Source organism: Eublepharis macularius, chromosome 2 (genome assembly GCF_028583425.1).
Source record: "Eublepharis macularius isolate TG4126 chromosome 2, MPM_Emac_v1.0, whole genome shotgun sequence".
In the NCBI taxonomy this organism is placed as follows: Eukaryota; Metazoa; Chordata; class Lepidosauria; order Squamata; family Eublepharidae; genus Eublepharis; species Eublepharis macularius.
In genome coordinates, this window is record NC_072791.1 from 50,957,516 (window position 1) to 50,977,069 (window position 19,554).

Sequence of the window (19,554 nt, forward strand, 5' to 3'; positions counted from 1 at the left end):
CCAGAGAATCTCACCCGAACCGATGTCCAACTAGAGTATCCTGTCAAAACTAGACTGAAGCAAAGGACACTGTAACAAGTAAATAAATAGCAAGCAAGCAACTGCTTAAGCAATTCCTCCCTCAAGAAGCAACAAGTAAGTAAACAGCAAGCAACTGCTTAAACAACTTCCCTCCCCAACAAGAACAACTTTTAACAATATATAAACAACAACAAGCAGCAATGCAAGCAACTCTTGTCTTTAAACCAGGGGTTCCCAATCTTCAATCTTGCTTCAGCCTGGCAGTATCTGTCTTCATTTTGCAGACATTTGACATACTTACCCAAAAGGAAAAGGAAAAAATACTTCTCCTTTACATGAGCCCTTTTCTCATGAGCCCAGCCATTTTTACCCTGAACTATTACTTGTAACAATAACAGGTGGTGGAGGTTAGAGAGATCATTGCAATAAGGAAGAGATCCTAGACAGATTTTAATACGAACATGATTGTTTTTTTTAAAAAGTGGCATAATCAGTTTCCAACTTAATTGTAAAAATACATTAAAATTGGGAAGATGTGATGGCTTCAAAAGAAGCTTCAGTCGGACACATTAAGGATTGTAACCATGCTGACCAAATGTGTTTAGTCAGAAGCAAGCCCCAATGTGTTTTCAGTATATTACTCCAATATTTTCACAGGTAAATTACATTACATAAAGCCACTGTTAGCATTATATGATAAACTTCAAAAATTCATGCCAAATCTGTGCTACAAAGTGAGATGATACAATAAAACCTCATGAAAGTAGTTTACACTGGCATATACTAAGGAAGAATAGCATATAATGGGGTTTTTTTCAAGAGGGAAGAAATGAGGGAGGGGAGAGAAGAAAAAAACACATACAGAGGAAGACAAAATGGTGGGAAAAGAAGGGGAATAAAAAACAGAGAGAGAGGCGAAGGCTCTCTCTCACACACATAGGGCAGGAAGAAGAGGGGGGATTTTAAAACATACCCAGGGAAAGTAGAGGTGAAGAGAGAATTAAACTAACACAAAATAGAACGCCTGAGTGGAAAGAGTGATTCCCAAGGTGCGAAGAAGGAAGGATGAAAGGAGAGTTTCCTCTGGACTGTTCAGCCCCAGGCAGGATTTCATAGTCACCTCTCCGCTCTTCTCCTTGGATCTTGATTATCCTCCCCCACCTTCCTTTCCCTTCCCCCACCTTGTCAGGCCAGACAACTGGCTTTGGTCCTGGGCTGTAGCAGCAGCCCTGGGAAGAAGAAGCAGGCAAGTTTCGGGTGGAGAGAGAAGGGCTTTTCTCTCTCCTTGTCTTGTTCAAGCCAGCCAGTATGCTTTCATTCAGGGCTGCAGCAGACCAAGAGGAACCTAGGGGATTTGGGTGGAAAGGAAAAGTTTCTTAGTCCCTTGCATATGTCAGCAGGTACCCACCTTCTACCCCCCTGGCCCTGCTCACCGGGCCAACGGGGAGGGGGGAGGAGGGCCCTGCTTTCAAGGCAAGGGGACTGGCAACCCTGCCTCCCAATATGTTTTCTTATGCTATCTCTGACAAAGGGAGGTATATTATACTGACAGGTTACGTGCCACGAGCAGATACATAGTGTGTATATAGAGAGTGATGTACTGCAAGAGCTACCGTGTCATATGTGTGGAGCCCACACTTGGAAGCTTAGGGCCAAGCTAGACGTGCAGGTTTTTAAATAGTTGGGTCTGGATATATTCTAATAACCAGTTGGGTATATATTCAAATAACCTACAGGGAAAGAAAAATGATGAAAAAATGGCCAGTCAGAGGGCCTAATTCATACATGGAATTAAGTTTCACAATGGAGGGATTTTGCAAACACATCCCCTGCCTTTTTCAGACTTCCTCAAATCAGTGAACCAAATCACTGCTTACTCAGAGGCTCAGGCTACATTTAACAAAGCCACCTAGTAGTCTGAATCTTCAATCTATAACCTTAAGGAATATAGATTTACCTTCTAGTCTGTAATATTCTCAAAGCTGACTCAAACAACTCGTATTAAAAATATTAAAGGGAGCCAAATACACAAAATATCCCCATGCATATCCCTAACCAAATTTGCTTAAATGAGGTAAGAGATATGGTCAAGTGTGCTAGTTATTTAGCCACCATCTTTCTCTCTGACAGCAGAGGAAAAAAAACAACTATTTAGCAAAATGGAACAAAATTTACCTTATATCCTGAGGATTTGATGTGCACACCTCGCTTGGTCAGGGTAGATTTCATCCGGATGAAAAAAGACCTCTCTAGATTGTTGTCCGTTGTAAGTAGGCTGGGGCTTGTGGATTCCACTAGAATAGAAATTTTTAAAAATACATTCATAGATTATTTGATGATTTACAAATTCCTTCAAATTATTTCTCAGGCATGAGCTAAGTAGAAATGAATAATGAATCACTCATGCCAATGTACTGCAAAAAACAAGATTAGTCTCAGTTATGAGCTAAAATATTACATAGGTCTAAAGTTCCAGAGGACTGTTTTGATTTCTCCAGGCAGCTAAAATTGTGCTTCATATATAACCCTAAAGAACTATCTCCTTCCATACGTGCTAATGCACCAGTTATAGTCCTCTAGTGCCAGTCTCTAGTTGCCTCCCTTGTTAAGATTGCCTGCTTGGTATTTATCAGAACCTGGGTATTTTAGAATGGGCCATCCTTAGAAGTTTTTACAAGCCCCTGTATGGCCATTTTATTTGAGAGGGCTATTGCTGAGGTTGCAGGTGTTTTCTGGGAAGTGAAATTAATGGGGTTTTATTGTGTTATGCATAGTTTTAAATTGGAATTGTAAGTTTCCTCGAGTCACAAGTGAAAAGTATACATATTTTAATAAATAAATATTTACTTCTTTTTTTCAAATTACATGCCATGGCACTCTAATAGCTCACACTAGATCTATCCTGCCATTTAGACTGGTTGAGGGAAAATAATATATGCAAAAATTGGAAAGTTACCCAGTTCCCTCCTCCTTCCTCAAGATTTGCTCCACATGATTCATGAAGCTTCCTATGCCCTTTCGACTGACTGCTACTTTCAGCCTTTATCCCTAGGCCAGCATGAAAATTATTTTGGTCAAGGGATAATATCAAGGACATCAGATTATCTTGTGCGGATTGCGCTGGAGCCACACAAGCTTCCTTTTACTACAGCTAGTCGTTTAAACTGGACCAACACATTGTTCAGGATAGAGGAAGGAGGGATTGGCTGCAGCATTCATCACTCTATCTGGAAATAAATTTTGTAGTTACATAACTGAATGCTTTGATTTTTCACATCACATTTTTATCAGCTTCACCGGAAAAAGTTAATGGAGGTATTATGGATCAAGCCCACAAGATGAATCGCAGTAGAAATCCATTTTTCTGTTTCAGGAGTATAAATAAAAGGGGAAAAACCCTGTACTAATATATTTTCAATTATTAGCCAAAGCTTTTCCTGGTTTTATAAAAAGTATTTGCTGTGAGACATATAACTGGCTGCCTATAATTTTGATATTAGCATGTATCTACCTCGCTCTGATGTGGTTGTGCTTATTTTGTGCTTAAGGCATCTGTTGTGATGCGTCCATCAACAAGAACGGTCCTTTCTTTAGTGTCTCTCCTAAGAGATTTTTTTTTGTTTTAGAGAGCATGAATTCCATGTCATTTTAAATGTACAGCTCTTTATCACTCGAGGGAAAAGCAGAGCCATGTTATATTTAGTACTTTCATTTCTTCTGATTAAATATGAATTACTATGAAATTTTTCTCATCATCTAACACGCCATAATACGCCAACAGCTTTTTAATACACTATATAAGCACAAACTTCTGCTCTAAGAGTTTAATTTGCCCCTCTAATCCAATCACATCAACCTTATTTCTCTTATCAGAGATTCCCATTTTGAATTAAATGAGCTCATTAGTTTTAATCAAAAGCAGAGAGATCAAAACTTAAACGTAAATGCTTTAGATCAGAACTGTCAGTCAGCCGTGCAGTTCTATTTTACTAAAACACAAGATCAGAGACCCTTAGAACCAATTTTTCTCGTAAGGGATGCCGAGAGCTCGAAGATGCTATATCCTTTTTTTTCTTCCCAAGGACAGATTATACATTTAAGGTTAGACTTAATTTAGAGTGTTTTTTTCTCCTCCATCCTGGTGGAAATGGAAAAGTATGCCAATCTGCTGTTGTCTCTTTCACATTTATTGGTGCTAGTCCTTGGAGACTTGAACAAACGTGAAACCATCAGAAATCATGCCACAAACCTGGCCTCAACATTTCAGTTCCATTCAGTAATATCATGTTTGCAACATCTAAGAAATGAAAGTTTCAAAGCAAGGCAATACACTATCAGGATCAAGGTTACTGGAACCCTGAAACCACAAAAAGGGTCATAAGCAGTATCGGCAGTGAGAGGTTCACCATTAATTATTACAATTATTATACAGCACTCTACAGTATAGTGCTTAAAGTGTACATTAAGGAACCACAGCATGTGTTCTTCCTGCTGAGTGAATAAATGTTAGAATCAGCTTAACACGTACAGCTGCTGTAGTCCAGTACATTATGACCTAACATAGACTGCAAGTAAAATATGCTGCAATGTGTTGTTAATGGAAATTACCTAAATACACAGAAGTAGTGTTAATTAGGAACATAAAAGTTTCCTGCTAGATCAGATCAAAGGTCTACTTAGCCTAGCCTCCAGTTTTTAGCAGATGTTTCCAGGAAGCCCACAAGCATAAAATAAAGGCAACAACCCAGTTTCTTCTCCTGCAACTATTTTCAGTGGTATACTGCTTCTGAACATGGAAGTTCCATTTAGTGTCATTGTTAACAGCCACTGGCAGATATCCTCCATAAATTAATCATACACAGATTCACTGCAAAGTACATTTGGCTGTAGACTGATTGTACATATCCAAGATGTTCCCTCATCCTTAAACAGCAGAAATGGCACCAGAAGTGTTTTAAAATTCAAAAATAACTAACTAGTTTATTTATTTTAGAGAACGATCAGATGAAATTAGGTGATGAGAATTTCTGAGGCAATTCAACACACATGCGCATGCACACGCACCCCTGAGGTAGAATTAGTACATGCACAGACTTTAGTTCTTCTTATGCTCTTTATGCTTATGTCTTGAGGCTTTTGTTCCCTTGGTTTTCCCCAAACACTCTAGTATACTTTCTTTTAGTATTCTATTTCTCTTTTGGAGTTAGGAATGTTGGCACCAACTTACTTTCTAGTACACCAACCCCCTTCTCTCCAAACACCAGTGCTTTCCTTCAGCTGTTAACTGAATCTGAAGGTCTCCACAGGCAGTTTCTAACCACAGCCAACCAGGGATCTCTTCACTCTCCAGAGCTCCAGAGTTTTACTGGGTACTGGGTAGGGAAAATCTCATCTCCTTAGAAGAGCTATCCCTTTTCTTTGGCCCAATTGTGAGTCTGCACCTACTTCCCAAACTTCCTTGACAACTATATCCCAGTTCTCATGTTGGTGTTAAAACTGCTCTCCATTAGGACTCCCTCTCCAGACTCTTCACACTCTAGCCCTCTCAGCTAGAACTGAAAACAGAACTGAAAAACTCCTCCTTCCAGCTCATGCTTCCCAATCATATCCCTTGGAGTAGCCTGTCACCCAAAGCACTCTGTGTCTGCTGAAGGATTAACCCTTAACAGCCCTTCAGCTGTTTGTACAGCACTTCCAGGTTTTTTAAAACATGCAGTCCATCATAGTGATATTCACTTTTGTTTAAGACACTTCTCACTCTCGATTCAGAAAAGATTTCCATTAGCCAAACTATGTTCAGCTTGCCTGCACATCTAGTTTCCTTTGACTAAAACTCACACAACTGATTGGTCAACTAAAGTTCTTTAAGATTTTTGTATTTTAATTGATTAGCTGATTAAATTTAAATGGATTTCCATATTGCCAAAATTTCAGTATAGATGAGGGGACATTTGAAGGTAGTTTAGAGACTTCAGATGGTGCAAAACATAGTTTCCCTCATAAAGGCTTCTAGCCTGTTCCTGGATGTTCAATTTTTATTTAGTGACTACATATAAATATATCTCACCCTGTCTCTTTAGACTCTAGGAAGATAATGTTTGCCAACCATTGGGAGCTGGAGATCTCCTGTAATTACAACTGATCTTCAGGCTATAGTGATCAGCTCCCCTGGAGAAAATGGCTGCTTTGGAGGGTCAACTCTATAGCATTATACCCTGGTGAGCTCCTCAAACCCCACCCTCCACAGGCTCCACTCAAAATCTCCAGGAATTTCCCAATCCAAGGGAGGCAATACTACCAATGCAACAACTTGCAAAGAAACAAAAAACAACATAACTGTTCATTAACAACAGGTCACACATTAAGAACAAAGATTAAACATACTGGTTTTAATTCTTAAGTGGGTTGTATTATTTATGAAAATTCTCTCTCTCCACTAAACTGCAACTGAAATTTTTCACCCATGCCCGTATAAAGGAGCACTTTAACAGGCTATTTTACATGTATTCAATTCTATAAAGCCCCCTTCCAAATTCTTCCCTGCCAGACCCTCTGCAGAAGATTTCCCTAGCTGAGCCTAGCCTGTTTCAATCCTCCCTTTCTTTCCTCAAAATTTAATTTTCAGCAGCATTCTTACCAACACAAAGTTTGCAATGCAAAGATCTCTCAGACTTGTATGATACCAGAGTTTCTGGTATCTTACTAAGGGTTTAGAAACACAGGGACATTGCAACTCACAGACTGCCTGGGTTTTCAGACATAACTGTTAATTGTTTGCATGCATACCTGTAATTACGTAGCTCTATCCTAATGATTTTCATTGTGGCATTAGTCAGTGGGTTTTCTGGTGCCCATGCACTTTTTTGATAAAGAACCTCTTCCACAAAGCAAAAATCCAGTCCAGAGGCACCACAAGAATGTCTGCATGGAACAACCATTCAGAAACAGCTCCCTCCATCATAGAGGAATGCTTGACTTACAACTTCCCAGCACTCTGTGATCAGCTTTAAGACTCCATGATAGGCAGTTTGCAGTGGTGTTTATTTCCAACCCTCAAAATTCTAAAAGTGCCCACCGGCTCAACTCTCTAGATAGTGCCCACTTCCACCTTGAGAGTGCCTTTTGCGGGCCAACCCTGACATCTCTACAACTTCCACCTCATTTTTCTATTAGTATTGTTAAAATATAAATATAAATACATACCATATTCTACTGCTCAAGAAAAATAGTAACTATGTTGCCGAGACATAAAATGTATAAATTATATCATTGTAATATTATGGGGTATGTTCTGAGATAATTTTACTTAGTACTGTCTCACCCTTATTTAAAAGGCCGGATAATCTGAATGACGTCAGGATGAAATGTATGTTGCATAGTGTTTGCAGGATTCAGGATTTACCACCCATGACAGCAATAAATCACTTGGCAGACTGTTGCACACACGAGAAGTGACACCGATCTCATAAATCAGACCGTGGAAATCATACCTATCCCATAACAATAACCATGACAATAAATACAGACAAGGCTGTGAAGCACAACAGGCCTGAAATGATCTTGGTTGCTGAAGGAATAGAACTGCTCACCTAAGAACTGATTGTATGACTGGCTGAAAACATACTCAACATGCATTTTCTAAAGATAAGCAAATGCCTCATCTTGAATGCTAAAATAAAGAAATTGAGCATTAAATTTTGTCTACAAATAGGCTGTCAAAATAGGGTTCCCAAGTCAGGGCGATTTACATACCAGCATGGTCAGTAGCATGACTGACTGATCGTGGCGGGGGGAGGGGGGCAGTCAAACAGGTATTATATTATCTAAGTTAGACTTCCAGCCCAGAAATATACATTTTGTTTGACTAAAAACAGAATGCTTAGAACAAGCTTAGTGCTCCTAGAAAGGATTGAGAAATGTAAAATGGATATCAACAAGGCCTACATAAAAGTCAGTTAACCATTGCATCATAAAGACTAAAAATGGAAAAACCAAATAGAAAGGATAGTGCATTCTCATCTTCTCAGGTCATCCTTTAAGAAACAAATAGATTTTAAGATGAGCCTGTATGGAAAACCCACTGGTAAGGTGGGGGGGACAGTGGTCCGCCGTACAGAGTCTTCCTCCCAGGATAAATGATTGGAGGGCAGTTGAGCACAGCAGTTCACAGCTGTAATCATCGGTCTGCATTCCATGGCAGAGCAGGTCTGAGTGCCTTATACAAAATCAGGTCCATCAAGGTCAGTATTGTTTACTCAAGCTTGCAGCGGCTCTCCAGGGTCTCAGTTCCCAGAGAGATCCTACTGCCTGGTCCTTTTTAACTGGAGATGCAGGGACTGACCCTGGGACTTTCTGCATGCAAAGCAGGTGTTCTAAGCCAGAACCTCTGCTGTAATATAGGCAGAAGTAGCCTTTAATTTATACATTTGAATTCTCAGGTGAATTGCATACCAAACGCCATTCAAATCTCCAAGGATCTCATAATTCAGAAGAATGAAGAATGAAGGGCAGATAAAATTCTACATTTCAAAGTGCAAAATAATGCTCACTTAAAAACAGCAACAACAATAACACTGATTATATTGGTATATATTGTGATTCTGTTGGTTTTGGAACTCACATTCAAGAAAGAGATCTTGGAATTCTAGTAGACAAGTTTGTGACAGTTTAGAAAATAATTGGGATAATGACAACAATCAGAACTAGAGATGGGCACGATCACCATTACGATTGAAAAGTACCCACGATAATGGTGATTGCGCAATTGAGACCCAGCAAATCGGTTCCGTCCATGGTGACCGATCCAGCGTTGGGGGGGGGCTTGATCGGGGGGCCCATTGGGATCTGAACGGAGAGCCAGACACTCAGGCGCCAATAATCTATTCCCCTAGCAACGGAGCCAGGGGAATGCCTGAGCTGTATTTGGCCTCCTTCTGTTGCCCTGGAAAACTGAATGGAAGCCCAGCTTTCCTTGATTAGCAGGGCTTCCTTCTAACCATGGAGCAGCAACCCAGGGGAGGGAGGGGGAAGGGGGTCTTCTGAAGCCATGGGCACTCCACGTTTTTTGCTTTTTTAAAAAATGGGGCTTTGTAGGAGGAATGGGTGTTTTTCTGTCTGTCACTCTCTGTTTTTAACTTGCTTTTAAAACACTGTATTTTGTGGGAAAACCTCATGCATGGTTCTGTGTGTGTGTTTAAAATATGCTTTTGGAAGACTGGCTGCTTGCTTTTAAAATAAGGTGGGGAGGAATGGAGGATTCTGTCCCTGCTTTTTTTTAAAAAGCTGGCGGAAACATGTTGATGGGATGTCTCTCTCTCTCTATTTGGAGAGGCAGGGATGGGTTAAAAACTTTCCCCTCCTCTGCTCTAAGTGTGTGTGTGTGAATCAGGGCCAGATTGACAGGGGGCAGGGGGGTGCAGAGGGGGCGCCAGGTGCAGTTGCCAGCCCCAGGAGCGCACCTGGGGAAAGTCGAACGGCGCGGGCAGCCTCCCAGCCACCCGCGCTGCCTTTTGCTTTTCCCGCAGGACAAGGGGCGGCTGGCTTGCGGGTGGCTGGGAGGCAGCGTGGGTGGCTGGGAGGCTGCCCGCGCCATTCTTCCTTCCCTAGGACAAGGGGCGCACGGGCAAGCCAGCTGCCCCTTGTCCTGGGGAAAGGCAAAAGGCAGCACGGGTGGCTGGGAGGCTGCCCGCGCCGTTCGTCTTTCTCCAGGACAAGGGGCATGCGGGGCTAGCCGGCCGCCCCTTGTCTTGCGGGGCAGGTGAATGGTGCGGGCAGCCTCCGAGCCACTCGCGCTGCTGCCAGCTCCGCAGCGCACCAGGACAGTTGGCTTGCTGCGTGGGTGGGGGGGGGACCCAGAAGCGTGCACGTGCAAGAGCCTGACTACAGTTGCCCTGGGCGGTGGCAACCATAGATCCGGCCCTGGTGTAAATGTCCCCTCCCTGAGGTGAGGCGGCTCGTTGCCGGGTTAGAAACTTCTCCCCTCTGCTCTGTGTGTGTGTGTGTGAACATCCCCTCCCCGTGCCAGCCAGGACCGGCAGCCGCCGCCATCACCCACCTTCCCACATAGCTGGGAATAGCACCACGCCCCACTTTGGCCTCCCCGATCCCCGAACCACGGATCGGAAACGGGAGATGACAGGTGTGCATCGGTGATTTGGGATCATCGCTGGCGTGGATCCACGAACAGCTTGATCGGCAATTTTTTTTGGATCGTGCCCACCTCTAATCAGAACCTATCTAATATGAGTTGCAGTCCATCACTATATATGTATTACAAGTATTCTGAAAGACCTATACTTCAAGTTTTCAGTTTCAGTTCAAAGGCCTGGTTTTTACCTTTAATCCCCTACATGACCTAGGACCTTCAGACCTACAGAATCCTCTCTTGGTATTCTTCTCTGTGGGAGCTCCAGTCCATGAAGCCATTGTTAGATCAGGCATATTTTTTCCCTGCCCTTCCTTTAAGGAGCTCAGAGCAGCATTTCTGATGCTTGCTTCTCTCCTTTATTCTCACAACAACTCTGTGAGGTAGGTTAGGCTGAGAGAGGGAAACCAAAAACACCTGCGTAAGTTTCATGGCTCAGTGGGATTTGAACCTGGATCTTGTTGCTTAAAGTCCAAGCACTGCACTGGATGTAGTTATATTTCCTCTGCCACATCTTGTCACTGGCAGCTCTCACTGACAAAGAACTGGTCAAGAATAAGATGTGTCTTCTATGAAGCATTTTTCCTCTTTGTATATCTCATGGGTTTTATCACTAACTTTCTTCATAGCAAAGTTTTCAGTGAACTCACTGTGACTTGTGTATGTACGTGCACAAGGGATTTTAGGTTTAGAACTCAAATAAATGTTTGGAATAAGATGCAACTGGGTTTATCTTTCTTGGACTTGCAGATGTCTGAACAAGGATATGGGGTGTTTCATTCTTTGGAATTACGCTCATAAATTGTGACTGCTTTATGTTATAGTGCAGTCATGTGGTTACAAATAGACTTCTAAAGATACACTGAAATGGTAATATTCTTTGTCCTAACAGGACGAGCATTCTGCCATTCCATTCGGAGAGTTTGTGGCTTTTATTTATCTTGTGAACCATTTAGAAGACTCTCAAGAGTGCAGGTGGGAAAACAACTGATATTCAGAACTGCCACTCTTGGCCCCCTCAAAATTACTGTGCTAGTACATGACATCAGACCCAATAAATATTGGGGAGAGGATGAGAGAAAACAAATGTAATTTTTTAAAAAGCTCCTTCTGGTGTTGCCTACTATTGCCATTCTGCTTGTGATTTAAAAACAGCTGCCATACTAGATTTTCATGTGCCAAGCAGGAGTCTGCTTTTGGGGTAAGGGTCTCCCCCAAAGGGAGTGAAGAAGAGCATTTAAGTCAGTGTTCGGAAGATAGCAGAAAATATAGACTACGTCAAAGTCTAGCTGCTATTAGTGGGTGCTTTTGCATGCAACTCCTAAGCTGTATTGAGTTCAAGGGTGGAAAGGGAACGTCATAAAGCTCGTCTTTGAGAGTACATGACGTCCAAAACACATGATGTGCAATAGTCTGTGCCACTCAACAGAACAACAGAACAGTAAGGATGCAAAAGAAGAAAAAGGTGAACATTTTAAATCTTTTTACAAACCACCCATAAATGCTGCCACTTGAGGCATCTATTTCTTGAGGAAAAAATGCACTTTGTGCATCTAGGATATTTTAGGATTCTACTTCCTGTACCTCCATTCAGGATCGAGTGTAGCAATGTTTTTATCACAACCATAAAATAGTTATGAGCCCATTCCTCTTACAGAGCAGTCCATAAGAATAAGGTCCTCCACCCCCCCTTTTTTAACAACAACATGGTGTCAGACAAAGGGCACTAGGACTTAGTCTTTGTACTCCAATACAAAATAACAATACATAAACACCTTTGTGAAGGCAGCTTGAAACCCCATGTTTTCTATTAAGAAGTCATGTTCAATCTTCACTGTTGATAGAACAGAATAGCTAACACAGAGAACATTGTATATCAGAAAGGTCAATAGTTATTATGAGCTACAAATATATTTTTTTCCATCCTTCAGGCTGTTTAGCGCATATCACAGCATGAGCAGCTGTCTTCTTTAATGCTTTTAAAATTAGAATCCCAAAGAGGAAGAAAAAAAATTACATTTGCAATGATTGCTCTTTGCTTTTGTAAGTTTACTTTAATACACTATTTTATATACATGAATTGTCTGTGCAGCCTAACCAAGGGGCAGTAACTGGCTGTTAGTATCGATGCTGGATTTCTCTATCTCTCTGTGTTGTTAAAAACACCTTATCATAAATTGTGTTAACATAATGTATTATTTTTGAAAGTTGTATTACGTATTATTTATGCTAGTAACTTAATAAATATATGGATATCTTACCTAGAGGTTATACTCCACAGAAAGTGGTTGCCATTGACGTGTAAATATTTACCAAGAATTAAATACACTGAAGTATTTGTGATATGCATTTTTACTTATGTAAAACAGGGAGAAAGGCACAGTGTCTGTGTGGCATCTGTGGAGCTTTTTATGGCAACCATTGTGATGATGTGATCAGAGCAACTACCAGAATTATAGATGTGAGATTGGATCCCTCCCCATCTTTCAAGCTTGAAGAATAATTTAAGCTATTACAACCCAGGCTTAAATTTCCGGCCCTGAAGTTCTCAAAGCAGCATTTTCCAAATGTCGATTGTGAACAAAAACAGCTCAGCAATTTTGAAATGTGAGGAGAATGGAGAGCAAGTGGTTTATTCCTTTGTGAGTGCAAGTATGACATTACAGTGAAGTTTATAAACACCAATACACTGAAACTGACTGGCAGTTTAAACCTATCACAGAGTAACTCCTGAAAAGGGCACCATTTGTACTGGGTTTCAGAACAAGCATCAGTTTAGATCTGAGTAAGATTCTGAATAGACCTGCTTAGGATTGCTTTCTTAAGAAAAAAATTACTTAAATTACCATTTTAGGGGAGTAATGCTGTAGAGTCCTTTCAACTTGACAAAAATTTAGGGTTACAGCATAAGCTGACCTGCAAAGAGGGCAATCAAATAAAGTTACATTCTTCCAAATCAATTAGAGTCAATTAGCTTAGAAGTATGTAACTTTTCTTAGGATTAGAGTGGCTAGGTCTATAACCTATAGCCAGAGTGCTTCTGGCCACATACCTTGCTGCTGCTCAATAAGGAGGAGGTAAGGTAGTGGCTAGAGATGGGCACGAACCAAAATACAAACCAAAGTTCATGACGAACGGGGCTGGTTCGTGGTTTGCGAACCAGCAGTTCATCAGAGCTCATTTCTGACGAACCACCACAAATTTAGGCTGGTTCATTTGGTTCGTTTTTTGGTTCGTCATCGCAGACAGCCTTGCGCCAATCAATCAGTTTCCTAAGCAACAGGGGATGGACTTCCTGCAGATCTTCTGCTGATCCAGAAGTGGCCTTCTGCTGGCCCGGAAGTGACTTTCTCCTGACACGGAAGTAACGATTTGCTGACCAGGATGTGACGTTTTAATGAACCAAATGAACCAGTTCATGAACTGGGACAGGTTCATGAAAGTTCGTGGTTCATGGTTCGTGAAATGTGATGAACCAAGAACTGCACGGTTCATTGTTTCCCCGATTCGTGCCCATCTCTAGTAGTGGTCGAATGGGGGGATGAGGGCAATTTGATATCACAGCTATGCAATGGCATATAGGATCCTACGATTCTAGGTTCCTAGAGTGTTGCCCCAATATGATAACATCACTTCCAGTTTTGCACTGCAAGTTATGCTAGTGCTGCACTGAATACCTTATTCCCACTCCACAAATTTTCCTGCCACACTGCCAGGTAGGGTTGGAAACCAAACTTAGCATTTTAAATATTGTCGAAGGCTTTCACGGCCGGAGAACGATGGTTGTTGGGGGGTTTTCGGGCTGTATTGCCGTGGTCTTGGCATTGTAGTTCCTGACGTTTCGCCAGCAGCTGTGGCTGGCATCTTCAGAGGTGTAGCACCAAAAGACAGAGATCTCTCAGTGTCACAGTGTGGAAAAGATGTAGGTCATTTGTATCTACTCAGGAGGGGTGGGGTTGAGCTGAGTCATTCTGTAAGAGTTTCCCAGGGTGTGGAATGCTAATGGCGGGAGGCTTCACTGTAACCTGAGGAGGTTCTTTTGCATATGGATTGGTGCTTGATGTGCTAATCTTCTCTGCAGGGCTATTGTCGGGTGTGGAGTGTTTTGTTGGCCTGGTGTTTTTCAGAACTGGAGCCCATGCTCTGTTCATTCTTAAGGTTTCTTCTTTCCTGTTGAAGTTTTGCTTATGCTTGTGAATTTCAATGGCTTCCCTGTGCAGTCTGACAAATTAGTTGGAAGTGTTGTCCAGTATTTTGGTGTCCTGGAATAAGATACTGTGCCCTGTTTGAGTTAGGCTATGTTCAGCCACTGCTGATTTTTCAGGCTGTCCAAGTCTGCAGTGTCTTTCATGTTCTTTTATTCTTGTCTGGATGCTACGCTTTGTGGTCCCGATGTAAACTTGTCCACAGCTGCAGGGTATACGGTATACTCCTGCAGAGGTGAGGGGGTCTCTGCTGTCTTTTGCTGATCGTAGCATCTGTTGTATTTTTCGGGTGGGTCTGAATACTGCTTGAAGATTATGCTTTTCCATAAGCTTTCCCATCTGATCAGTAATTCCTTTGATATATGGCAAAAACACTTTTCCTGTAGGAGACTGTTTTTCCTTGGTTGTTTGATTCATCCTGGGTTTGATTGCTCTTCGGATTTCATTTCTGGAGTAGCCATTTGCCTGAAGTGCGTGGTTTAGATGATTAAATTAAGTGAGGGAAAACTCTCATTCCTGGATACCTTGGTCATCCGCAAAGCAAACTTTCAGTTAGGTCACAAGGTCTACAGGAAACCAACTCACACTGATCGGTACTTACACAAAAACTCCATTCACCACCCCTGACAGAAAAGAGGCATAATGAAAACATTAGTGGATCGTGCAAGACGGATATGTGAGCCGCGCTTTCTCAATGAGGAAATTAATCATCTAAACCACGCACTTCAGGCAAATGGCTACTCCAGAAATGAAATCCGAAGAGCAATCAAACCCAGGATGAATCAAACAACCAAGGAAAAACAGTCTCCTACAGGAAAAGTGTTTTTGCCATATATCAAAGGAATTACTGATCAGATGGGAAAGCTTATGGAAAAGCATAACCTTCAAGCAGTATTCAGACCCACCCGAAAAATACAACAGATGCTACGATCAGCAAAAGACAGCAGAGACCCCCTCACCTCTGCAGGAGTATACCGTATACCCTGCAGCTGTGGACAAGTTTACATCGGGACCACAAAGCGTAGCATCCAGACAAGAATAAAAGAACATGAAAGACACTGCAGACTTGGACAGCCTGAAAAATCAGCAGTGGCTGAACATAGCCTAACTCAAACAGGGCACAGTATCTTATTCCAGGACACCAAAATACTGGACAACACTTCCAACTACTTTGTCAGACTGCACAGGGAAGCCATTGAAATTCACAAGCATAAGCAAAACTTCAACAGGAAAGAAGAAACCTTAAGAATGAACAGAGCATGGGCTCCAGTTCTGAAAAACACCAGGCCAACAAAACACTCCACACCCGACAATAGCCCTGCAGAGAAGATTAGCACATCAAGCACCAATCCATATGCAAAAGAACCTCCTCAGGTTACAGTGAAGCCTCCCGCCATTAGCATTCCACACCCTGGGAAACTCTTACAGAATGACTCAGCTCAACCCCACCCCTCCTGAGTAGATACAAATGACCTACATCTTTTCCACACTGTGACACTGAGAGATCTCTGTCTTTTGGTGCTACACCTCTGAAGATGCCAGCCACAGCTGCTGGCGAAACGTCAGGAACTACAATGCCAAGACCACGGCAATACAGCCCGAAAAACCCCCAACAACCATTTTAAATATTGTTTTAAATAAAATAAACATCCTCAACCATAACAAAATAAACTGGGCATGTTTAAAATGTCATTCATTAAGATACAGAACACTTTTATACCAACCAGGGCTGCAAGATTTCATTGGTTAATCAGCATTTCACTCATGAAAATTAAGAGTATGCTTATATATTTTTGAAGCGTCTTTGCTGGTGAGTTACTGTAAATGAGAATAAAAATTAAAGATGGCATTTCCTTCTAATAGTCTGATAGCTTGTTCTTATTAAATTATAAACAATCTTACATTTCCATCAATATTTTGAAAAGGCCTCTATGCTGAAAATTTGTGATTTTTCAGATTTAATTATCTTTAAATGAATTCATTGATTCATTCATTAAAAAAACTTACTTGGATGAAAGCTACAACATACTGAATCCTCTCTTCCCTGCAGTTTTGACTGAAAAAATAAACTATTGCGCTGCCTTTGTTGTTGTAGCATCCATTTGGCTCTCCTTTCCAGGTAAAATGATGTAATCCTCCCCACCCTCCCACCATCTTCTTTAACACAGAAATCATTTATAGAAGTCTGCAGAATTCATTCTTGTCCACGGGGGTTGAAAGCCATTAAGATCTTACATATAAGGACAACTTGGGCCGTGCCCCAGCACTGCTGCTACTGATGTTAAAGCTGCCTTTTGAGGAAGAGGGCTCTGGCTCAAAAAAGGCAGATTATTATGCCAGAATAAATTTGCTAGTATTTAAGATGTGATAATTTTCTTCGTTGTTACAGAAATAATAAAGCTTAACATTAAGTAGCCCTTCTTGAGCATCTAAAGCACTTTAAATATATCAACTTAACAATCAGTATAGCAACCTCGTAACGTAGGTCACTGCCATCATATCCATGGCAGAAGATAGGGAGCTAAAGCTGAGAGGTAGGAACTTGCCAGTGAAGTCAGGTGAGATTTGAAGTGGAGTCTTCCTGGCTCACAGGTAGAGATGGGCACGAACAGGAAAAAACCCAAACATGATGTTCATTGTTTGTTGCCATCCACGGACAGGGATTCACGAACATCAATGGACATGGCATGTTCATGAACATGTTTGTAGTTGGAGGTTCATGGGAGCCAGAATGGCTCCCTTGGGACTTAGCTGAACTTGAGCCGGGGAAAGGAGAGTCCATGAGTCTCCCCCTTTCATGTCATTTTCTGTTTACAGTGGCAAAAACTGGACTGTCTGCTGGAAGCTAATTGAGGAGTTACAAACTGACTGTCCCAATGTCCAATACCCACCAAATTTGCAGGGGACATAGTCTTCACTGTCCTCTTAAGACTCCCCCCCCCAAATTTCAGAGAGATTGCACCCTGGGAAAGGCATGATCCATGGGTCTCCCCCTTTCATGTCATTTTCTCTTCACAGAAACTCAACTGTCTGCTGGAAGCTACTTTGAGGGGTTACAAACTGACCTTCCCAATGTCCAATACCCACCAAATTTGCTGGAGACATAGTCCTCACTGTCCTCTGAAGACCCCCGAAGTTTCAGAGAGATTGCACCCCGGAAAAGGCATGATACATGGGTTGTCATTTTCTCTTCACAGTGGCAAAAATGGGACTCTCTGCTGGAAGCTACTTTGAGGGGTTACAATCCAGAAGGAAAGCCAGAAGGAGTTCAGACAGAGTTCAGACAGTCCATGCCTATGTTACCAGGGGAATTGATTGAAAGGCGTCAGACTGTCTGGCTTTATGAACGGCTGACAAACGCTACAAAGAGGGCTTGGAAGGAACAAATGTTCGCCAGGAAATGGGGCCTCACGAACGGCTTGTTTGCGAACAGTGGATTGGGCTGTTCGTGGCTTTTTGTTGTTCGTATTGCTGTTCGTGCCCACCTCTACTCCCAGGTCACACTTGTAGCCATTATTTGCCACCACTTCCAAAGTCCTGGCGGGGCCAATATTTGGGAATCACAAGACTACATGCCTAAATCGATCCTCTCCCCTTTGAATAGTTCTGCCACAATGTTTCTGCAAACATCTTAAACACTTCATCCATGCATTGTTCTCAGAAAACACCTAAACACATTATTTGGTTAAAAACCTGTCAAACAGAGCAGGAATGTTTTATTACAGGGGATTTTTACAAGACATTTGACAAAACCAATCAGCAGCTGTCACATTCCTCAAGAAAGGCCTTTTAAAATTAGCCTACGGTGCAGGTATTTTGGCAGGATTTATCTCATGTTTTGAATGGCAAATGCTTTTGCTTTTCTCCTCATGTACACGAATGTTTGTGTAAGTTTAGCACTCTTTGGCAGCCCCTCCTTAGCAGAACTTCTGGTTTATAGCACATCTTGACACAACATTAGGACTGGAAGGTGCCAGATGATCAATTATAATACCTTTCTTCTTTTTTTCTTCCAGCCAGGCTTCTCTCCACCTATGCTTGCAAATGGACTAATTGAGAAGAAACTACTTTGGTGTGCCACATTTTGCAAAACTCCTGCAGCAAAATCTTCCTTTTTTTGTTCATATTTATCATTTCCTCGACATTGCATTTTCACTACACAGGAGCTTGCACTGTTGGTTTTTTTTTCCTCCCTCCAAGCCTGGAGATCACCCTATGGATTAACAAATGATTGAGGATTCTCTCTTAAAAGACTCTTTAAAAACCTGTCAGAATCAGCCTGAGACACAGATTTATTATGAACTATTTAAAGGGCTTAATATATGTATCCCCAAAGAGCCCTTGGAGCAAACTAAAAAGGAAGAGTGGAGTTCTCAAAGAATGGGAAAAATTCTCCAGTGCTCCACTTTCTTCGCACCACGATTACTGTTTACTCAAAGGATAAAATGCCTAACCTGTCACATGCATCCTTCAGAAGCCATATTGCTGCTGATGTACAGTAGGAAAAGAACCAAAAGAATGAGACACAACAGTAATAGGTCTGAAAGAGGCAGCAGCAATTTACTTTCTAATCTGTTCACTATCACACTAATGTAGATACATCTGGTATAAAACCTCCTCATCTTCTGGTCCACAGTAGAATCAAACAATTGCCAGAGTGTTTTCTGTTCTGCAAGTTATACATTATGGTATATTTTTTTAAAAAACCCTTCCCTAATGAGAAGTCTTCTCTCATATTTGTACCTACTCACCCTCCCTTCCTTGAAAACCACCATGGCTCCTGATTTCACTGGAGCATTTTCCTAAACACGTTAGAACTCTTCCTTCTTAATAGGTAATTTGTCTTACCTAGAACGTTTGTTTTATTTGGATGCCAAGATATAATTAAAGATCAAGATGGGTAGCCGTGTTAGTCTGTCTGTAGCAGTAGAAAAGAGCAAGAGTCCAGTAGCAGCTATAAGACTAACAAAATTTGTGGTAGGGTATGAGATTTCGTGAGCCACAACTCACTTCTTCAGATATAATTAGAATTATTAGCTTTGCACTGTAGAAAGAATGTGGTGAAAACTTGTACTCTATAATATGAAGATACATTGGGGACTGAGTGCAGTATGACACAAGATATGTTTCATGATTCTACAGTCAACTAAATTGCATGGAAATGATCAACACTGCAACACAAAT

General features: G+C 41.6%; 1 protein-coding gene across 1 annotated transcript in view; it reads right to left on the bottom strand.

Annotated features, from left to right (window-relative positions):
- The window catches only part of NPAS3 (neuronal PAS domain protein 3), a 1,036,342-nt gene that overhangs the window by 85,051 nt on the left and 931,737 nt on the right, over positions 1 to 19,554 (bottom strand). Inside the window, exon 7 of the mRNA XM_054969956.1 lies at positions 2,197 to 2,315. Coding sequence (XP_054825931.1) covers positions 2,197 to 2,315 — 119 coding nt within the window. The remainder of the gene's footprint in view (positions 1 to 2,196; positions 2,316 to 19,554) is intronic.